The 18,700-nt window shown below is 55.2% G+C and overlaps 1 protein-coding gene across 6 annotated transcripts in view; it reads right to left on the bottom strand.

The window, feature by feature from the left end:
• Positions 1–18,700, bottom strand: part of LRP8 (LDL receptor related protein 8) — a 73,836-nt gene that overhangs the window by 29,885 nt on the left and 25,251 nt on the right. For 5 of the 6 annotated variants that reach the window (XM_077779829.1, XM_077779825.1, XM_077779824.1 and 2 more), the window contains exons 3-4: positions 11,266–11,388; positions 3,339–3,467 (exon numbers count right to left, since the gene is read on the bottom strand). In XM_077779829.1, the coding sequence (XP_077635955.1) occupies positions 3,339–3,467; positions 11,266–11,388 (252 nt within the window). Of the gene's footprint in view, positions 234–3,338; positions 3,468–11,265; positions 11,389–18,700 lie in introns of all 6 variants that reach the window. The other variant, XM_077779828.1, reaches the window with a different exon arrangement.

The raw sequence follows: 18,700 nt of genomic DNA on the forward strand, positions 1-18,700 counted from the left end.
CTCGGCCGCCTCGTCCGAGCGGTCCTCGCAGTCGAACTGACGGTCGCAGACCCAGCGCTCGGGGATGCAGGCGCCGCCGCCGCCGCCCCCACAGCGGAACTCGCGGGGCCCGCAGGCCGGATCGGCGCAGCCGCGCTCGTCGCTGCCGTCGCCGCAGTCGTCGTCGCCGTCGCACACGAACACGGCGGCCAGGCAGGAGCGGTTGCTGCACTGGAACTCGTGCGGGGCGCACACTGCGCGGGACAGAGAGCCGGGTCGGCCCCGCTGTGGGGGCCCTGACCCTCGCCCACGGCCGCATGCGCTCTGCGGGGCCCGGCGGTGGACGTGCCGTCCGGGACTGCACAGGGGCTTCCAAGCCGGGGCCATGCAGGGGGATTTTGGGCAACACGCTTGCCCTCCCGTGAGCCTCCGCAGCCTCACTGGGAGCGAAATTCCCGTCCCACCTCCGGCGTTGCGGTGGGGCTAGGAGCGCTTCGGCGCCAGGGCACTGCCTCTCTTGAAGGGCCTTGTGACGTTCCTAGTAAATACCCAACGTGGGTATTTCCAGGTAACGAGGTCTGGGGCTGTTTCCTAACAGCACAGCTCAAGGCCCCTCGCCCCTCCATGTGCCTGCACTTATCCCAGTTAAGTCCCCTGGCCTGGCATCCAAGGTCACTGGCAGTAACCACTGCTGTACCCCAACACCTCACTCCTGCACACAGCCTGGCTTCAGCCACACTAGACTGCCCACCTGCTCACCTGCTCACCTCCAGGTCTCTGCCCAAGCTGTCCCTTCTACTGAGTGCTCATCTCTTGCCCACCACCGTCTCTATTTCACAACGATGAGGTCTCATCGTTCAGGGCCCCAAATTCCACTCCTTTCATTTTGTGCTCCCCTGCTTGGGAAGTCTCCCTCCACCTCTGCTCTCTTTTCAGGTGCCCTTCACAGCATGCTCAAGTGTCTGGGTCTGGTGACCTTCTCTGTCTCCCTCATGACAACTGTATGGACAGGTTCTGAGAATGACTCAGCTTCGTCCTGAGGGCCTAGCACAGTGCTCCCAGCAGTGGGTGGTGTGGAGCGGATGGGTGCTGGACCAGCCCGGGTGTGAGGAGTAACTAAGGGATGTGCAGTAGTTAAGGGCATAGGTCACTGGCTCTGCCTGGGGCCCTGGGCTTCCTCTCTCTGGTGAACTGCTCAGCTCAGAGGCTGGGAGGGCCTTGGAGACCACCAGCCCAACCACTAGTTTACAGGTGGGGAAACTGAGGCCCAGAGAGGAGCAACTTGCCCAGGGTCGCACAGAACCAGAACTCAGGTTTGGGGCTCTTCTCTCCTACTCTGACCCCTCTCAGCTTTCTAGTTTTCTCCTCCGTTCCTGGAGTGTAAGCTGTTTTCAGAGCAGTGACCTCCTCACCTTTCCCTACTTCATTCCTTACACAGAGGCCATGAATAGGCCTGGGAAGGGGTATGGGGGTGGGGTGAGTTGTCAGGCATGGATGCTGTGGCTAGTGGCTATGGCCTTGGGAAATGTGGTGGTGGCAGCAGCACCAGATATCTCCACATGGGGGCGCCAAGAGTCTGTTTTAATTTTCTGATAGAAAAATGTCATTTTTCATTGTTATTGGACATAAAATAGAATGATGTCTTCGGTTTCACAATGTAGGCAGCTCCTCATGTGTTGCTGACAGCTCTATCAAGTTTCTGACAGTTGCCTTCCACCCCCCCGCCCCCTGGGCTTTTGGGATGTTGGGCCACTGGTGGGAAAAGCACACATTACCTTGTGCTGTCTGCCCCTCAAGATTACTCAGATGCCTAGATTAGCTCCCTTCTTTCCTGCCAGACTCAGCTTGCATGTGTCTGGCGGGAAGGACTCACTAAGTTTAGAGTTCTGGGAGGATGTGCTTCTTTATACTGAGTTCTCCCTCAGGTTCAAAGTTGACAGCAATGTCGAGGGCCATATTCTCAGACCTGCATCCAGAGACCCTACTCCCAGCACTCACAAATGGAAGCAGCTCTGAGGGAGGAGAGAAGGGAGAATTCTTCTTCCTCTGCCCAGGTGGTTGGGAGCTATAGCAGAGACACTCAGTAAGACCTCTAACCCTCCACCTGTCCCATGCATGACGTGCCCTAGTTAGAGACACTCCCACCCTGTGCAATGGGGGCTGATGGCCCTTAGGGCTGGGGAAACATCTGATTATGGGTGGGAAAGGAGGGAGGTGGATTTTCATTGGCCAGTGAAGCTCCGCAAAATTATCACAGCTGAAGAAACAAGCTAATGCCATCACCAGGGCTTTGAAACTGCTGGCCCCAGCCAGGATCTCCCCCCCATACCCAGATGCTTCCTGCTTCAGACACCTCAGAACTCCAGACTTGGAGTCTAGAATGCTGTGACTCAGACGGCTCCAGGGAGCTGGCATTTCCTCTGGGCCAGGGAGGATGGATAGGATGTAAATATAGAGGCTGGTGGAGGGAGTGGGATGGGAGGCAGTGGTGGGTAAGTGCCTGGCAAAACCCCCATAATACCACAAACCCCCCCGTATCTCAGCCTAGCCTTGCAGCCTCGTTATCAACAGCCAGTCTGTCTTCCCTATTAATCATGAGCTCCCAGAGGGAGGAGCATGAGGATTCACCTCCTCATCCTTTCCAGAGCCTGGCCCCAGGCCTGGCACACAGTAGGTGCCCATCGAATTGAAACAAGCATAGCCCTACTGGCCCAGGACCTGCTGGCCTGCTCCCTGGGAAGGAGATAATCCTGTATTTGAAGCTCAGTGATGTGGAACTGCCCCTGTGACCACTTCCATCTGTCCCTGCTGAGGCTGCTGGGGATGTCTTCCCTGCCCTGTGATATTCGAGCTCACCGGTCTGAGACTGCAGCATCAGACGTCCTTCACACTTCAGGAGCCTGCCCCTCCCCCCTGGCACCACCAGCGCCCCGTCCCAGGCGGCCACCATTACTTGACACGTCCCGGCCGTGGCCCCCTGCCCTCGCTCGGAGGTTGGTGCAGACGGATGGAATGGATGAGCAGATGTCAGATGTGGTAAAAGTACTCCTGGGCTTGGCTATCCAGGGCTGGATTTGAACCTCAGTTCCATCACTCAGGCTTGGGCACTTTTCCTCGCTTGTCTGAGCCTCAGTTTCCTCACCCGTAAAATGGGGATGATCATGGCTGCTCGTGAGGTGGTTGTGAGGATGAAAGCAGGAAATGCCTCTCCAGAGCGCCTGGCCATTACCAGTGTCCTGATCCTTAACCCTTTGCTCTCCACCCCCTGAGCCCTGCAGAGAAGGCCCCTCCTAGAGGTGGCTGCTGCTCCTCAGTGCTGCCTGACCACCCTGCAGACCCGGGGACCTGATCCAACTCACGGGTGGCACAGCCGGCTTCGTCTGCTCCGCTCTCGCAGTCCTTCTCCCCGTCGCAGCGCCATGAGGCAGGCACACAGTTGTGGCTGGCAGGGCCACAGCTCAGCTTCTCCGCAGGACACACCTGCTTGGCTGTGCAGACAGACACACGCGCGTGGCTTAGGCAAGGGGGACACGGGGCATGGCGCCAACCAGTCCTACTGCCTGGCTCCAGCCACCTGGCCTGAGGCCCTGGGAATCCATCAGGGCCTTCCTGCCCAAAGCCCCAGTTTCTTCATCTGAGAAGTGGCCACTGTGCGCCCCTAAGACCCTCCGAATCCTGCATCTGACCCCACAACTCCCTGTCTGACACCCTTTCACGGGCCCCTGGTCCCTGGCACTCAAGCCCCTCTTCCATCCAGCCACCCTGCCTGCCTCTCCAGCCCCCCACCTCCCTCCCTGCAAACCTCCCCATTGAGCTCCAGCAACATGAAACTGCCATGCACTGCACACATCCGTCATTTCCCCTCTGTGCCCTGCGGTGACATATACTCCAGTTCAGCCTCGGTCTGGCTTCTAGATCAGTGACTGGGCAATCTGAATCTGTGGATTTGGAGGGCGCACCAAGGCCCCAACAGCTCCCTTGGTGCACCCCATCCCCTCCTGCCCCTCCCCCGGCAACGGTGCTGAGCCCGCTGTTGAGAGCAGAGCTGTGCGGCAGGGCCCAGCGGGACCACACAGCTATAATTACTGCAGCAGCAATCAGAGGCTGACTCAGTCAGGGGCCCGAAGCCCCAGGGTTGATTCTCAATTTGGAAGAAAGAATGAGAACCCTGATCAGGGCTGGGGACAGCTCTCATCCCGAGTGTCCCAGGATGAGCCACGTGACACACCCAGCTGTGGTAGACGCGTTTCAGACTTCTGTGGCTGGCTCCCTCCTACCCTCCAGAGTGTTAACTCCGTCGTCTGTAGGATGTGCCAGGCACAGAGCTGGGCACTCATTTCATCTTCACAAAACCCCAGCAGGGTGAGGATTATGTTGAGGCCTCCAGCTCAGAGGTCGAGTGCATGGGCTCTGGAACCTGGCTTGAATTCAGTCACTCACTGGCTACAAGACCTCAGTCAACAGTCTTCACCTCGGTGCTAATAGGTCAGGGAAGATACTATTCCCTAGCCCGTAGGATTGTGGTGACTCCCAAGTTAATATCTGTAAGGCACTCAGAAGCATGCCCGGCCCAGTGCCCACTTATGATTATCCACTCTTCTCCAAACGAACAGATGAGCACTTGTTTATTCACTCAGTGAGTATCTGTTGGGCGCTGCCGTGTCCCAGACGTGGTGGTAAGCACTGGGTTCTAGCCACACGGCTGGTAAGAACTGAGCAAGGACTCGAAGTCAGCCGTGTCCGATGCCAGGCCCCTGGCACAGTCCACTGCACCTGCAGGCAGAGGTCACCCTTGCCTCCCCCTCAACTTTGCTCTCTCACGTCAGACCAGGTTCTCTTTCTCTGACTTCCATAGCAGGGATGAGATGGCCCAAGAGCCGGAGAAAAGGCAAATAAGGTGGGGCAGGAGGCAGGTGTTTGAGGAAGGGCCCCCAGACACTATGATACCAAGGAGTACCTTGGACCCCAGAGTTATCCCTAGGAATACATTTCATGAAATATGAGGCACCCCACTGAGAATACGGGATTCGCAGCATTCATTTTATAGAAACTCCACTTGCCAAATAACTAGGGTGCTGACACTCAGATCATTTACAAAGGCTGCCTTGTGGGGCGCCTGGGTGGTTCAGTCAGTTAAGCATCCGACTTTGGCTCAAGTCATGATCTCGTGGTCCATGGGTTCGAGCCCAGCTCAGAGCCTGGAACCTGCTTTGGATTCGGTCTCTCCCTCTCTCTCTGCCCCTCCCCCACTCCTGCTTGCACTCTCTCTCACGCTCTCTCACTCTCTCTCAATAATAAACATTTATTTATTTTTTTAGAATGTTTTTTTTTTTTAATTTTTATTTATTTCTAGGAGAGAGAAAGAGACAGCGTGAGCAGGGGAGGGTCAGAGAGAGAGGGAGACACAGACTCCGAAACAGGCTCCAGGCTCTGAGCTGGCAGTCAGCACAGAGCCGGACGCGGGGACTCGAACCCACGAACCGCGAGATCATCACCTAAGCGAAAGTCCGACGCTTAACCGACTAAGCCACCCAGGCGCCCCTCTCAATAATAAACATTTAAAAAAAAAAAAGACATTTTACAAAGGCTGCCTTGGGGCCACAGTGTAGGGTGGTGAAGGAGGTCTGGCAGCCAGGAGGTGGGGCCCTTCCGGAGCACCTCTATCACCCCTGCAATGCAGGACTCACGTAACTGCAAGAGGGAGCTGAGGCCAACCAGTGTTTCCCAGACTCCTGACTGTAGGACCGGGTGTGGGAGCTGTTGGAAATGCAGGTTCCTGGGCCTGGCTCATCTTGGGCTGAATCCAGACTTTGGGGCCAGAGCCCAGGAATCTACATTTCAGTAACTCTCCTCAACCACAGGCACGCCATTTGAGAACCACTGGGTTAACATTCTGCAAGTCTAAAAGATATAGGATATTTCATCTGTTTTAAATTCACTCCCATAACAGTGATAGAGGCATTCTGTATGTGTGTAAGCTCCCGAGAGAGCAAGGATATGGTGACCACATAGCCCGGAGCCAGGCCTCAGGAAACATAACTTCACAGGGGGGTTGGAAGGAAGCCTTATTTACTGAGCACCCACACGTGCCGGGCTACTTGATTTTCCCATTTCCCCCTCCCCCCGCCAGGTGAGCAGACCCTGCAGGATAGAAGTGCCAGCTCCTGGGACGTCATTCACAAAGATCTTCATAGCAGCACCTGTGGGGTACAGCAGGGCAGCAGGCCTTCAGGTAAGCACTCCATTTTACAGATGAGGAAACAAGCTCAGAGACACCAAAGGACAGGCCCAAAGACGCATAGCAGGTGAGAGGCAGAGGCCAGGTGCTTCTGACTGAATCTTGCCCTTTCCATCAAAGCCTGCACACCCCCGTGGATAGAGAAGTAGCCTGCGCCGGCCCCAAACTCGACACCCAAAAGCCCAGGTGACTGAAATGGCCCTTGACTGCCCTCCCTGCCTCTCGGGGCCCAGTTCTGCATACCCCAGTGAGGCAGGCAGCCGCTTGAACTTTTAATGAATATTTATATAGTTAATTGCATAACCTTTCAGCAAGGACAATGATTAAACAATCCGTCTGCTTCCTTTCTTTATAATTAATAAGACATTTGCTGTGTCCTTAAATAGACAGCTCTAATTATAAGCTCTGGAAGATTCAGCAGTGCCTGACACCAGCCCTCATACCCTCAAAGAGCCAAGGCACCGTCCTGGAATGCCAGGACCCAAGAGGTCACATCGGGGAGCACCCACTATAGTGACAAGAGACAGAGACCCAGCAAGGGAAAGGGACCTGCCTAGGCTACTGAGTATCAGGTATTCCAACCACCTCCCTCTCCTAGAGCCTCGCGGTCTCTGTGGTAATGCAGCTGTTCCCCAAAGCTAGGGCGAACCTCGATTTCCAGGCTCCTGGGTCAGGCCTCCTCACTGCCTAGCCCTGGAAGAATGGTCCCGGCTGGCGTGCAGTATCTCCTTATGAGGAGAGTGCTCTTACCACCTCCATTTTACAGACAAGGAGAGCAGAGCCCGGAGAGGGGCAGAGATGGACTTCCAGCCCAGGTCTCCGACCTCCAGACACACTGCTTAACTTACTGCACTTAACCACTGCCCCTGAGAAAAGCAGGCCCCATTGGTCCCCACCAGCGCCTCTGGGCTGGAGAGGGATCACCAGAGGAAGGAGGCTCACTGGGCCTTTCCTCAGGTAGGGACCGCAACATGGCCGCCTATCGTCCACTTTCAGGATAATGAAGCCAGAGGCCCCTCAGGCAGCACAATGCAGGACAAAGGGCATGAATCAGTTTTGGAGTCGTGCACACCCAGGCCCAAACCCACCCATTCACATGAAGGTCCTTCAGCAAGTCACTTAACCTCTCTGTCCCAAGGTTCTATCTGAAAATGGGGTACCATAGTCTCCTAGAGTTGGTAGATGGTTTAAGTGAGGAAACATGGAAATGTCTACACTCAGAGCCTGGGACAAACTCCGAAACCAGCTGCCCCTGTTTGATTTAATGAAAGGCAAATGCAAGGGGCTAGGAGGGCCCTGGTCTTGTCCCTGGGGGTGCACACGATCAGGGTCCACATGGCCCACCACGATGGCACTCCCTACAAATGCCTCTCTCTGAGGAAGGTGCCCCGAGCAATGCCTTGGCTTGCTGTCAAGTGTCCCCGAGGTTCTGAGAGGCAGGGGGAAGAACCCCACCATCTCTCAGATGCCAGGAACCCTCCAAAGCCGTCAAGGGCCTGAAATTGCATGCTGGAGTGGCTGGAGGCATTATCAATTCCCAGAGAATCCTGCCCCAGAAATCCAATCCACTTTAATTTATGGGTTCACAAATTAATAAAAAGAGAAATGTCTGTCGGATGAAAGAATGAAAGTGTTTGATGGCTGCTTAGTGAGTGAGATGTCTGCAGTGTCAGGTCACATGAGGCTTAGGGGCAGACGACCTCCAGATGGGGACGGCCAGCTTCAGGAGGGCCAGAGACTCAGGGGGCAGGGACTACCAGTGTCCTGCTGCTGCCCAGGAAGCATGGCCCGGGGCCACCCCATCATGCAGGAGGTGGTCACACCTGGCTCCTTCCCATGGGCTCAGGTGAAGTCCTAGCTAGTCAGCGTCTAACTTGCTGGGTGATTTCCAAAAAGCCTCCCGGCCTCCACTTCCTGACCTATAGTAGGAAGGTTCATCAGTAAGGTCCCCCTTCTGGTGCGAAAGTTCCAAGATGAAGAACAAAATCCCATTTTCAGTATGCAGTACCCGAAGTTGCAACTCACTCATCTTGTACCCTTGAACCAACCTTCCCACCCCACCCTGTATCCCTCCCATCATATGCCTGAAGGTGGGTCAGAAGCTGTCCCCAATCATGTGAGCTAAAATCAGAGCTAAAATGCTACTTTCATTAGGCAAATGTCCCAGGCTTTCCTACTGTGACTCTCGGCCGTATCTGATAGACACAAAGCCCAGAACCAGAAGAAAGGAGAGCCGGAAGAAACCCTGGCCAGCTAGGGGCAGACGACATAGTGGGGACACAAGAATGGGGACCTCCTCCCAAATCCTTTTCCCTCTCGATGCAAATCCCCTGCTTATTCTAAAATTTTAAACTGGTGTATGTGGGAAAGAGAGCCTGGGATCAAAATACAATAATAAAAGTATTACTGCTATTTACTCCAGCACCTACACTTGACCGCATTTGTTTCATTTCATCCTTCTAACCCCCATAAGGGGGGGTGCCATCACTCCATTTTACAGATGAGTAAACTGAGCCTCAGGGAGACTGGGCATCCTGCTTGAGGTCTCATAGGACCTGGACCCAAATATATCACACACCAAACCCACTATATTTTACTACTGCCTCTAATCTTTCTTTGAGCTGACATAGTCCTTAGGAACCTGGTAGGCTGTCGAGGTTGCTATGGCAACACCAGTTAAATGAGCAGTGGTCGGGCTCCCAAGTTCCCATTTGGTGGGGAAGCAGTGAGCGAGCCTGCTACCAGGTCCTGCTGCCCTCAGTTCTGCCTGTCCTTTGAAGTCCTACTCTGGCCCACCTCCTCCAGGCAGCCCTCCCTACCCACAGGCCTTGCCTGACCCTGACCAATGTAACTTGGCGCAAGAAGTGGGTTCCTGGGCCTTGTGCCCCGGCTGGGACAAAGAGGGTCCTCGGAGCCCAGGAATCTCAGATCATGGTCTCTGGAATTCTGAGATGTTAGAAACTGGGGCCCAGAGAGGGATGGGAAAGAGTGCAGGATCTCACAGCAAATTCACCGGGAGAGCCCAGAGGAGAGCCGGGCCTCCCAACTCCCAGGGTGCAGCCTTGACTCCTGCTCCAGCAGGCACTCCGTCAGGCCTGAGAGCCTGACGAGCCCACCCATCTTCTATCACAGAAGGTCGACCAGCCACAACCAACCTGTGTGTCTTGGAAGCAAAGCCCTGGACTTCTCTGAGCCTCTAGTTATTCAACTGTGGGACAAAGCAGGCCTGGGAGCAGGAGTGGGGAGGCTAGAGGGCCCCTGCACAGCCAGGGGACGGGAAGGCAGCAGCTGCTAGAGGGAGAAAGACAGAGAGAAGTATAGGGCCGGGCAGGGAGGAGAGGGAAGGCGAGAGAGAGGATGAGGAGAGGGGCAGGCAGAGGAGGGAGGCAGTCCAAAAGAGCAGGGGTGAAGAGGGCCCTGGAGATGGGGCGAGGGAAGATGAAAATGGACATCAACACAAGGAGACAGAGACAGGGGAGAAGGGGGAGCATGGCTCTCAGGCAGCAGGATAGGCCCTAATAATAACCCTGATGAGGCTCCTCCCACCCCCTTGCTTCCCCCAGCATCCACGGTGACTGCTGGAGTGGGTCGGGATGGCCCTACTGGCTGACTACAGTCCCTCTGCAAAGCCCCCTGTGGCCACAGCCCCCTCTCTACACACACACTCCCGGCCCTATGCAACTCTGCCCCTTGTTAGCCAGGCAGCGAGTGGCCAAACCCATCCTGGCCTCAGTTTCCTTCTCTCTAAACAGGGATCCAAGCTTGCCCTGAAGATGAGAGTCACATGGGTGTGGCTGGGCTTTGTTCCTGGTGCAGCTCAGGAGGAAGCTCAGGACAGGCTCCAGGAAAGGGTTGGCTCGTTGGGGGTAAGAAAAGCATAGGGTGCAAGGCCTGGCCAGGGAAGGCAGAGGCAGCCGCACAAGGAAATGAGGGAGCCTCCTATCTCAGGCCAGGGCTGCTTTCGCTCTCCCTTTCTCTTTCCCTTTCTTTCTCTCTTTCTCTCTCTCTCTCAGGGAGACTGCTAGCTCTGTTGCTAGGAGATGAGGAAACTCAGTTATCATTAGCCACAGCCCTAGACAGGGGACGCAGGCCTCCATTGTCCCCTCCTCTGCCGCCTCTGGGGCGGATGTGACCCCCAAGGAGGATGAGGACTGTGACTTGTGGGTCCTCACCAGCCCTACCCTCCTCCCCGTGCTCCCCCCAACCTTTTGTCTCAGTTTTACTCTGCTGAGACCCCTGTGTCCTTCCCCGCCCCCTTCTCATCTCCTTTTTAATTTAACAAATGTCACGGAATGACCTGCTGGGTATAAGTTTGCTTTGAGGATTAGGGCCTAGAAAAGAAATCACGGAGAGACAAAGCCCTGAGTGTGGGAGGTGGGCCTGGGGCTCGCTCTGGCCCTCTGCCTCACCCCTGGCTGCCTCTGCTGTTCCCCAGCCTGCCACAGAGGCCGGGGCTCCTAGGTTCAGCCGGCTCAGGGCGGAGGGAAGAGCTGGGGCCTCAAAGTCCTGGCTGGGTGGTCTTGGGCAAATCACTCAACCTCTCTGAGCCTCAGTGTCCTCCTTTGCAAAACTGCCTCATAAGGCTGCTGTGGGGAGAAGACAAATCAGTGCATACTAAGTGCCTAGTGCAGTGTCTGGCACATAGTAAACATGTAATAGGCTCCCGCTGCTTACCAGTACTACTGGAATTACAATTAGAGCCCTCCAGAAAACCAGTGGGGATGCGGCAGAGAGCCCCAGAGGATATGCTCTGGCTGCTTCTGGGCAGAAGGCCTGTTTCTAGTTCCTGATGCTCCAGGAGCAAGGCTCAACCTGCAAGAAGCCTGTGAGGAAATTACCAGAAACCAGCCCTGGATACACCTGGCTTTTTGCCAGGGCCCCCCTTCCCCTCCGAGGGTGCTGCAGAAGGCGAGTCTGGAGTTGTGTCTGACAGACCACCTCACTTGAGCCTCCCAACTCCCAGCCAGGAAGCTCTGATGAGGAAGCAGAGCACCCACCCCCCCACCAGCATGAGGCCCCCCTCCCTCAGCCCCATGGCCAGGACTCACTGCACGTGGTCTCGGCCTCATCAGAGCCGTCGGGACACTCCTCCTCGCCATCACACTTCCACCGCTCTGGGATGCAGTGGCCATTGCCACAGGTAAAGTCGCTGTCCGCACAGGTCTTCTTGGCTGTGGGGCAAGGAGAAGAGCGTGAGTGGCCTGGTGGGCCCAGGAGGTTTTTCTCGGATACAGTCAGGTGGCACCAGGGTGACCAGGATGTGTTCTGTCCGAGAGCAGGACCCCATGACCTCCCACCACCCCCCAGGCCACGGAGTGCCTCACCAACCAAGAGAGGGCAGGAGAGAAGTGCTAGGTCATTCCCCAGGCATCTGCTGAGCACCAGGTAGAGGCAGGTGGCCCCTGGCCCTGCCTCCAAGTTCAGGAGCTTGGGTCCAACAAGGGACTGCTCATTCCCGTCATACTCCTCTTCCCCCAAAGTCCAGCTCCACTGCCACCTCCCCCCGCCCCCTCCCCACCCCAGGAAGTTTTCCCCATCACTGATGGCAGTTACTTTAATCTCTTTAGCCAGTTCTCAGCCCCTTTAGTGGTCTGTCCTGCTCCCCCCAACCAGGCCCCTCTGGAAGCACCCGGGAGCTGTTGCTAATGAATCCTAAAAGCAAATGATTACACTGAGACAAGATTAATGAGGTATGTTCTGTTTGGAGTGATGAAAAGAGCATCTACTGGGTAAGAGACCCAAATCAGTCTCCTGAGAGTAAGAGGCACTTAGACACCCTGGAGGGGAGGCTTCATGTGGAGGTCTGAATCCCAGCTCTGCCTCTCTCTATCTGTATGACCTTGGGGGTGTTCCTTAACCTCTGAGCCTCTGTTTTCTTAATGGGAAGAAGGAAACAAAAGGCTCTGAGGAGGAGTGACAAGCTACAGTGTACGAAGCATATGGAAAGAGACCCTGGCACAGAAGATGCAGGAAGCAGCAGCTAGGCTGTTTTTCTGGTTTGAGCCTTAGTTAGAACAAGCTAAGGAAACAGGTGTTCTGTGCCCTCACAGGGAACCTATGTAGCAGGCTGAGATCTCACAGCTGGTAATAAAACTGGGATAAGAAGGCAGGAACACGGTTTGCCTTTCTCCCTGTCCCTCCACTGGCCTGATGTTCCTCCAGGGTAGGGACTCTCAGATTCACACAGGACCCAACCCAGGGTTGATCTCAGTGGGGACATTGAACTGAATGGTAAAGTGGCTGAATGGTAAAGGTCAGGACTCACCTTCTCCCAGGAAACTTCTTCCCAATGGCCAGCCTTGGATTATGTAAATCCTCCCACAGGCCCTCTGGCTGCCTCTGGGGCCATGGGGCTGCTCCCCGCCCCACCTGGACAGCCTGACAGAAATTTGGGACAGACACTGGGTCTCCTGAATCCATTATATTTCTGCCTTTCAATGGAATCCTTGCAGTACATCTGCATGCTAAGATGAATTTTCTTCACCCTTTCTTTAGAAGATTACCTCTGTCTGTGCAGGGTTGGAAGAAACCAGAGGAATCAGTCTCCTTACAGATTAGGTGGAGGAATGGGGTCTGAGGCCCAGAGAGGGAAAGGGGCTGGCTCAGGAAAACAACAAGGCAGGGATTCCTGGGTGGCTCAGTCAGTTAGGTGTCCGACTCTGGCTCAGGTCATGATCTCACGGTTCATGAGTTCAAGCCCCGCATCAGGCTTTGCTCTGACAGCTCAGAGCCTGGAGCCTGCTTCAGATTCTCCCTCTCTCTCCCACCTATGTGCGTGCACTCACGCACTCGCTCTCTCTCTCAAAAATAAATAAATGAACATTTTAAAAAAAGAAAGAACCATCTCTTCTGCCTCCCAGCCCACCTCCCCAAGAAGCCCTCCCTGAGCCCCACACTGAGGAGCTGTTGTGGATACTCCTGAAATAAGTACAATTATAAACCACAGCACCTGGGGCATTTTTTAACATGAATACCAGAACATCCCTTCCACAAGAAGCTCAGCGCCCACCGAAGAGAAGAAATGCATATCCTAATGTCTTCTTCGTCCTGTTCTAGCCTTCTCCAAGGCATTGTGTGTGCCAGTCGCCTGTGCTGAGGAAATCCTGACCCAGAAGAGTTAAGTACATGCCCAAGGTCACATCTGAGTTGGGGCAGGGCCACAATACACTTCACAGTCAAGTACCCCCGTACCTTAGCATGGCTCCCCAAACAAAACACTCAGCAGCATCAGATTTGGAAGAAAAGCCTCAAACTAGGTGGGAAAAATCCCACAGCAGCTTTGGCTCGGCATTCAGTGAGCCTGCCTCTGGGCCAGGCTCTGCACTGAGCACACAGAAGAGAAATCAGCCCAACCTGCCCCCCAGGAACTCAATGCAGGTAGAGAACGGGCAGAACTCAAAAGAGCTTGGTGAAGAAGGTGATAAAGGGTCTCTGTCGCTGGCCTGGGGTGGCCAGGCACTAGCCCAAGACCCTTTCCTCCCTGGCATTCTGGAAGCCTGGGAGCGAGCTTGGCCTTCCATGGTGTGCCAAGCCCCACAGGCACCTGGCAAGGAGGCCAGGGCAGCCAAAATCACCAGCACAGTCCTGAAGGGCAGCCTTGAGACCAAACAGGCTCAGGAAGTGGCAACCTCGGGAACGGATGTCTCCTGGCGGTGTACTAGAGAACAGATTTGTTCACTGTCATGACCGGTTGGGACATCTTTTGCCCTGGTGCTCTGGCCCGGCACCTTTCACCCAATACCCCAGTGACTCCTTGCATCCATCCTGATAGTGCTATTAATCCCATTTTACAGAAGAGACACCTGAGGCTCAAAGAGGTGAAGGTGGTGGGTGGCAGAAGTGGAGTTTTAATTCCATGTGGCAGCTGCCAAAGCTTGGGCTCTTTCCACAGGTGCTTCCTAAGGCCCTCAGGCTCAGAGGACCCCAGAAGAGCAAATGCAGTGTGACCAGTGAAATAAATAGCTCTTGGGTCCCCGGGGCTACATGACAAGGCAATAGGCAGATCAGGCACATAAATGAAGTATTCCCTAGAATGTGCCCAGAAGCGTATGCCAGAATAACAGTGGGCCTGCGATGCACTGTCTCTGCTAATGGACTACTCTGGGGAATCTGAGGCAGCATGGCCACTTTCAGGTTGGGGACCAGACTAAATACCTTAGAGGGCCTCATCTGTAACCACATGGAAAGACTTGGAACAAGAGCTGAGGCTGAATGCTGGCATGGCCCCCTCCTCTCTGGGTGACCTTGGGCAAGTTCCGTCCCTCTTTGGGCAAGTGCGGGGGGGGGGGGGGGCTTTCCCATGCAGCACTGCTACAAGGACAAAAGGCAAAAAAGGCTCTCCCAGGGGATCCCAGGGAGCATCCCAGTGTTGGGTCATTCAGTGTAATGAGCCTGACAGTCCCTCATCAAGAGGCTACATCAGCCCTGCCAAGGCATGAGGGCTGAACAGTCTTTCAGGCCTGTCAGAGCAAGGCATGCCAGACCCCCATTCCTGGCCTTGGCTCCGACTCCCAGGGTGATTCCCCAGCTGGGCTCGAGGCTGTGGCTCCCTGTTTCCAGGGATTTATTTCCGTCCATGCCAGTCTGCCCCCTGGACAATGCCCACCTCTGTGAGCCCCTGTACTCCACAACCCAGGAGCTGTACATAGTCATCCAGGGTCTGCGACATCATAATCTGGTGCCATGGCAACAGATGTGCTGCCACAAAGGATTTGGGATTCCAGAGGGTGGTGGGGAGGAGTTGACCCCAGGGCAGAGTTGGGGAGAATGGGAAATGCAGGACAAAGGAGGTAGGCGTTGCTACTTGTAATAAAAACACGGGCAGAGGAAAGCGTCGGACAGTCCATGGTCAGACAAACTCTGCTTTGCTACGTATGGGCTGTGTGATCTTTTGCAAGTTATACAACTTCTCTGAACCTCGCTTTCTTCACCTACATTCAGAGATAATATCCCTGCTTCGCCAAACACACAAGGTTGTGGGAAGCAAATGGGCTAAGGATGGTATCAGGGCATTATAACTGAAAAACATAAACGTGCAAATTTGAGGCGTGGGAAGTCAGCAGCCCCAGCTGTTGCGTGCGGGACATTGGGTCCATCAGTCACAGGGCCTGCCTCCTCATTTGGAAATGGAGGTATGGTGCTGACCGAATCTGAAGTCTTCCTCAACACCCAGAGTCTATGATCTTGTGCAATTATTATGATCACTCAGCACCTCCCAGCTTCTCCGCCCCCGGAGGCGTCCTTCCCTGAGACAAAATGATCCTTCCCACTGCTGTTCCCCACCCACGCCCATCCAGCGGCCCCAGTGCAGACAGGGGGCTTCAAAACAAAGAGCACTCAGGGCTTCCAGGTGGAGCTGCTTGGTGTGGACTCCTTTGGCAAGCAGTGCTCTGTCACGGCAGAGCCCAGGGTCTTCAAGGCCCCTCTACAACTCTCCTATTCTGTAAACCAGAAAACCAAGGCCCCGAGAGAGGTGGCTACTCAAGGTCACAGCACATGTCTGTGGGAAGGCTGCACTTGAGCCCTGATATATTCGGACTCTCAGTCCCGCTATGTGGCCAGGAAGCCAGGGGGAGGGTCACCTGACCCAGCCCAGGCATCAAAGAAGGCTTCCTGAAGGAGGGGACCATGTTCAAGGAAGAGGAGTCAGCCAAACCACAGGAGTGAGGAGAATGATAAAGGGCATTCCAGGAAGTGGGATAACAGGCCTGGGGTGTGGAGGAGCCAGCAGAATGGCAATTTGGGGCAGGAGAGGGCGCAAGTGGCAAGGGACCCGGGAGCTCTACCCTGCCAGGGCCAAACTGGCCTTGCTGGCAACCAAGCTGCCCCTCAGAGGCCCAGCACAGGAGCTTCACTTTCCCTGAGCTCACCCCGCACCTGCTAAGCACAGGAGACTGCTTCATAGCCAACAAAACCCATGGCTCCAAGCTGCCTGGGCTTCCTTCAGGATTTGGAGAGACTGTGCAAGACGGATGATTGGCCCCTAGGAGAGGAGAGAGGCAAAGGGCAGGAGAGTGGGGGTAGCCAGCGCCCAGAGGTTTGGGATAAGACTTGCTATTTTTCCCATTGGAGATGCACAATCTCCCCTGGCTTACTGAAGGTCCCGGGAAGGCCTGCAGATATCAGATTGACGTTGTTTCCTTCCGCACACTTCCCAAACCTGTTTAGCCAACGAACTTCCTTTTCAGGTGCCATTGTCTATTAATGTCCCAAGAAACAAGTGGGCCAATAAACCACACCTGAGGACATACCGCTGTGGTACAAGTCCTTCATCCTGTAGATAAGAAGATGAGGCCCAGGGAGGGGAAGGACTGGCCTACGGCCACACAGCAGAAGCTGGTACCCAGTCTGCTGTCTCTGGGCCAGCTCCACCAAGCCATGAAGAAAAAGGAGAAGGTATTCACAGAGCACTTGGCTGAAGCTGTAGGGAGACCCCAGTCCTCAGAGCAGGGACCCGTGCAGAGAAGAGCAGGAAAGAGGGGGCTGGGGCCAGGCCACATGGGACAGGTTGATGAGAGAGATGTCAGGGATGCAGGCCCTCAGGTTTCTGCAGACAGGCTGTGGGCCCCAGGGAATATTCTCTGATGGCAGAGCAGAGACCCATAGGCAAGCTGGATTCCAGCTCAACACGACTTGAGGCACCCGGGTAGGTCCCTTCCCCTCCCAGGGCACAGAAGGGACTGATCTGTCCCCATTTCCTCTCCCAGGCCTGGACCAGCACCGGATGGCTGGGCTCAGGCCCTGCAACCCAGCCCTAAGGCAGCTGGGCCTCTTGTACCCAGGTCGGGGAGATGAAAGGGCTGCTCCCCCCACAGTTATCCTACTGCGGGGCTCGCCAGGCCTCAGCATTGCCAAGACAACCGCTGCCAGCAGAACGCGGATCCGGGGTGGGGGCGGGGGGCGTGCCAGCCCGCCCCTGGCCTACTAACCTGGCAGGCAGATTTAAATGACAGCCCAGGAAGCTACTATTAAACTGTCACCCCAGTCAACGGGACGACAGACCCTGAGTGTTCAACGGCTGCAGCAACAACACAGCAGGAGTGAGAGGGGGAGGAGCCGGTGGCCCAGAGCAACCTGCACCCCCTCCCGAGAGGCCCCTGTCTGCCTGCTCGGTCACCCGCTGGCCAGAGCCACCCTCTCAGGCTGTGGCGAGTCCTGGCACGGAGTTGCAGCACAGCACAGGGCCTGGAAAACTCTATTTTGAGGCGGAGGAACCCTTTTACCAAGTGAAACCCCTACATATAAAACAGACAAAAATGGAGGTGCAGCACTTATTGAAAAGAGGGTTAGGGGAGACCCCACTGGCCGTTTCCCCATCATCCCCTGAAACAGGCCCTGGTGGGGCCATGAAACCCTGGGCTCACAGCCCATCCCCAGCAGCACTGGGTTCAAACCCCAACCCCTCCCCAGACGTGAGATGTTCTGAGGAACCCTGTGTTTGAAGATTCCCGGGGGTCTGGGTACCTGGCTGTCTCAGTCTGTAGAGCATGATTCTTGATCACGGGGTCTTAAGGTCAAGGCCCATGTTGTGTGTAGAGATTACTTAAAAATAAAATCTTTAAAAATAAAAAATAAAGATCCTATAGGTCTAATCTAACATTTAGAACAGCTTCCATGGACTTAAGATTGTAACTTTCTAAGGAGCCAAGGTTCTAAGACAGCACACTCTGATCTGCTCATGCTCAGCCCCGGGACGGGACTCCAGGACAGTTACGGCATGAGTCACTAGGTCCATAAGCTGTGGATGGCCTCCGATTCCACCCTTGCAAGGCACTGTATCTCTCAATCCAAGTGTCCACACGCTGACAAGCAGACTCAAGGCTCTAGGCGCTGTTGGACAGGCAAATGGTTCCCACAGTGTCCCAACACCCACGAAGTGTGGTGGGCGGGGCTTGGCTCCCAGCTTTGTGCTGCCCAGCAGGCTCCAGGGCCTCAGGCCACCACCATCCATCAGCAGGTGACATCTGAGTGCGCTTCTCCCCCCCCCCCCCCAATCCCACCTGGGGAGAGAGAGGAAATGAAGCAGCAGCAGGTGCTGGACGGAGGAGGGGCGGACATGTGAAGGGTTTGAGGGAAAAAATGAAAGAATGAAGCAGTGAGCCTCAGAGGACCACTCTTTGGTGAGGGCATCTTTGCTTTTAAATTGGGCAGTTTCCCTTAAAAATTTCCAGGTTCTCTCTTCCTCTTCCAACCCACTACACGAAAAGGCTGCACATTTTTACCCAGTCCAGATCATAAGACAAAGCAAAACCAAAAGACAAGGTATGGAATTGAGGTTTGGAAGGCTGGAGGGGGACAGGAGGAGAGGCAGCCACAGAGAGGTGTTCCTGGAGGAGGTGATTCCCCAGCATGACGACGGGCAGCTGAGGGATGGCTCAGGGGAGTGGGTGGGGGGGATTCAGTATCCCATGGTCGGCTGTGTCCAGGGACACAGATGTTGCTCACGAGCTGCCCATACTACCTTGTGTCTCTTTAAAATGAAGA

Source organism: Crocuta crocuta, unplaced genomic scaffold, assembly GCF_008692635.1.
Source record: "Crocuta crocuta isolate KB4526 unplaced genomic scaffold, BGI_CrCroc_1.0 scaffold168, whole genome shotgun sequence".
In the NCBI taxonomy this organism is placed as follows: domain Eukaryota; kingdom Metazoa; phylum Chordata; class Mammalia; order Carnivora; family Hyaenidae; genus Crocuta; species Crocuta crocuta.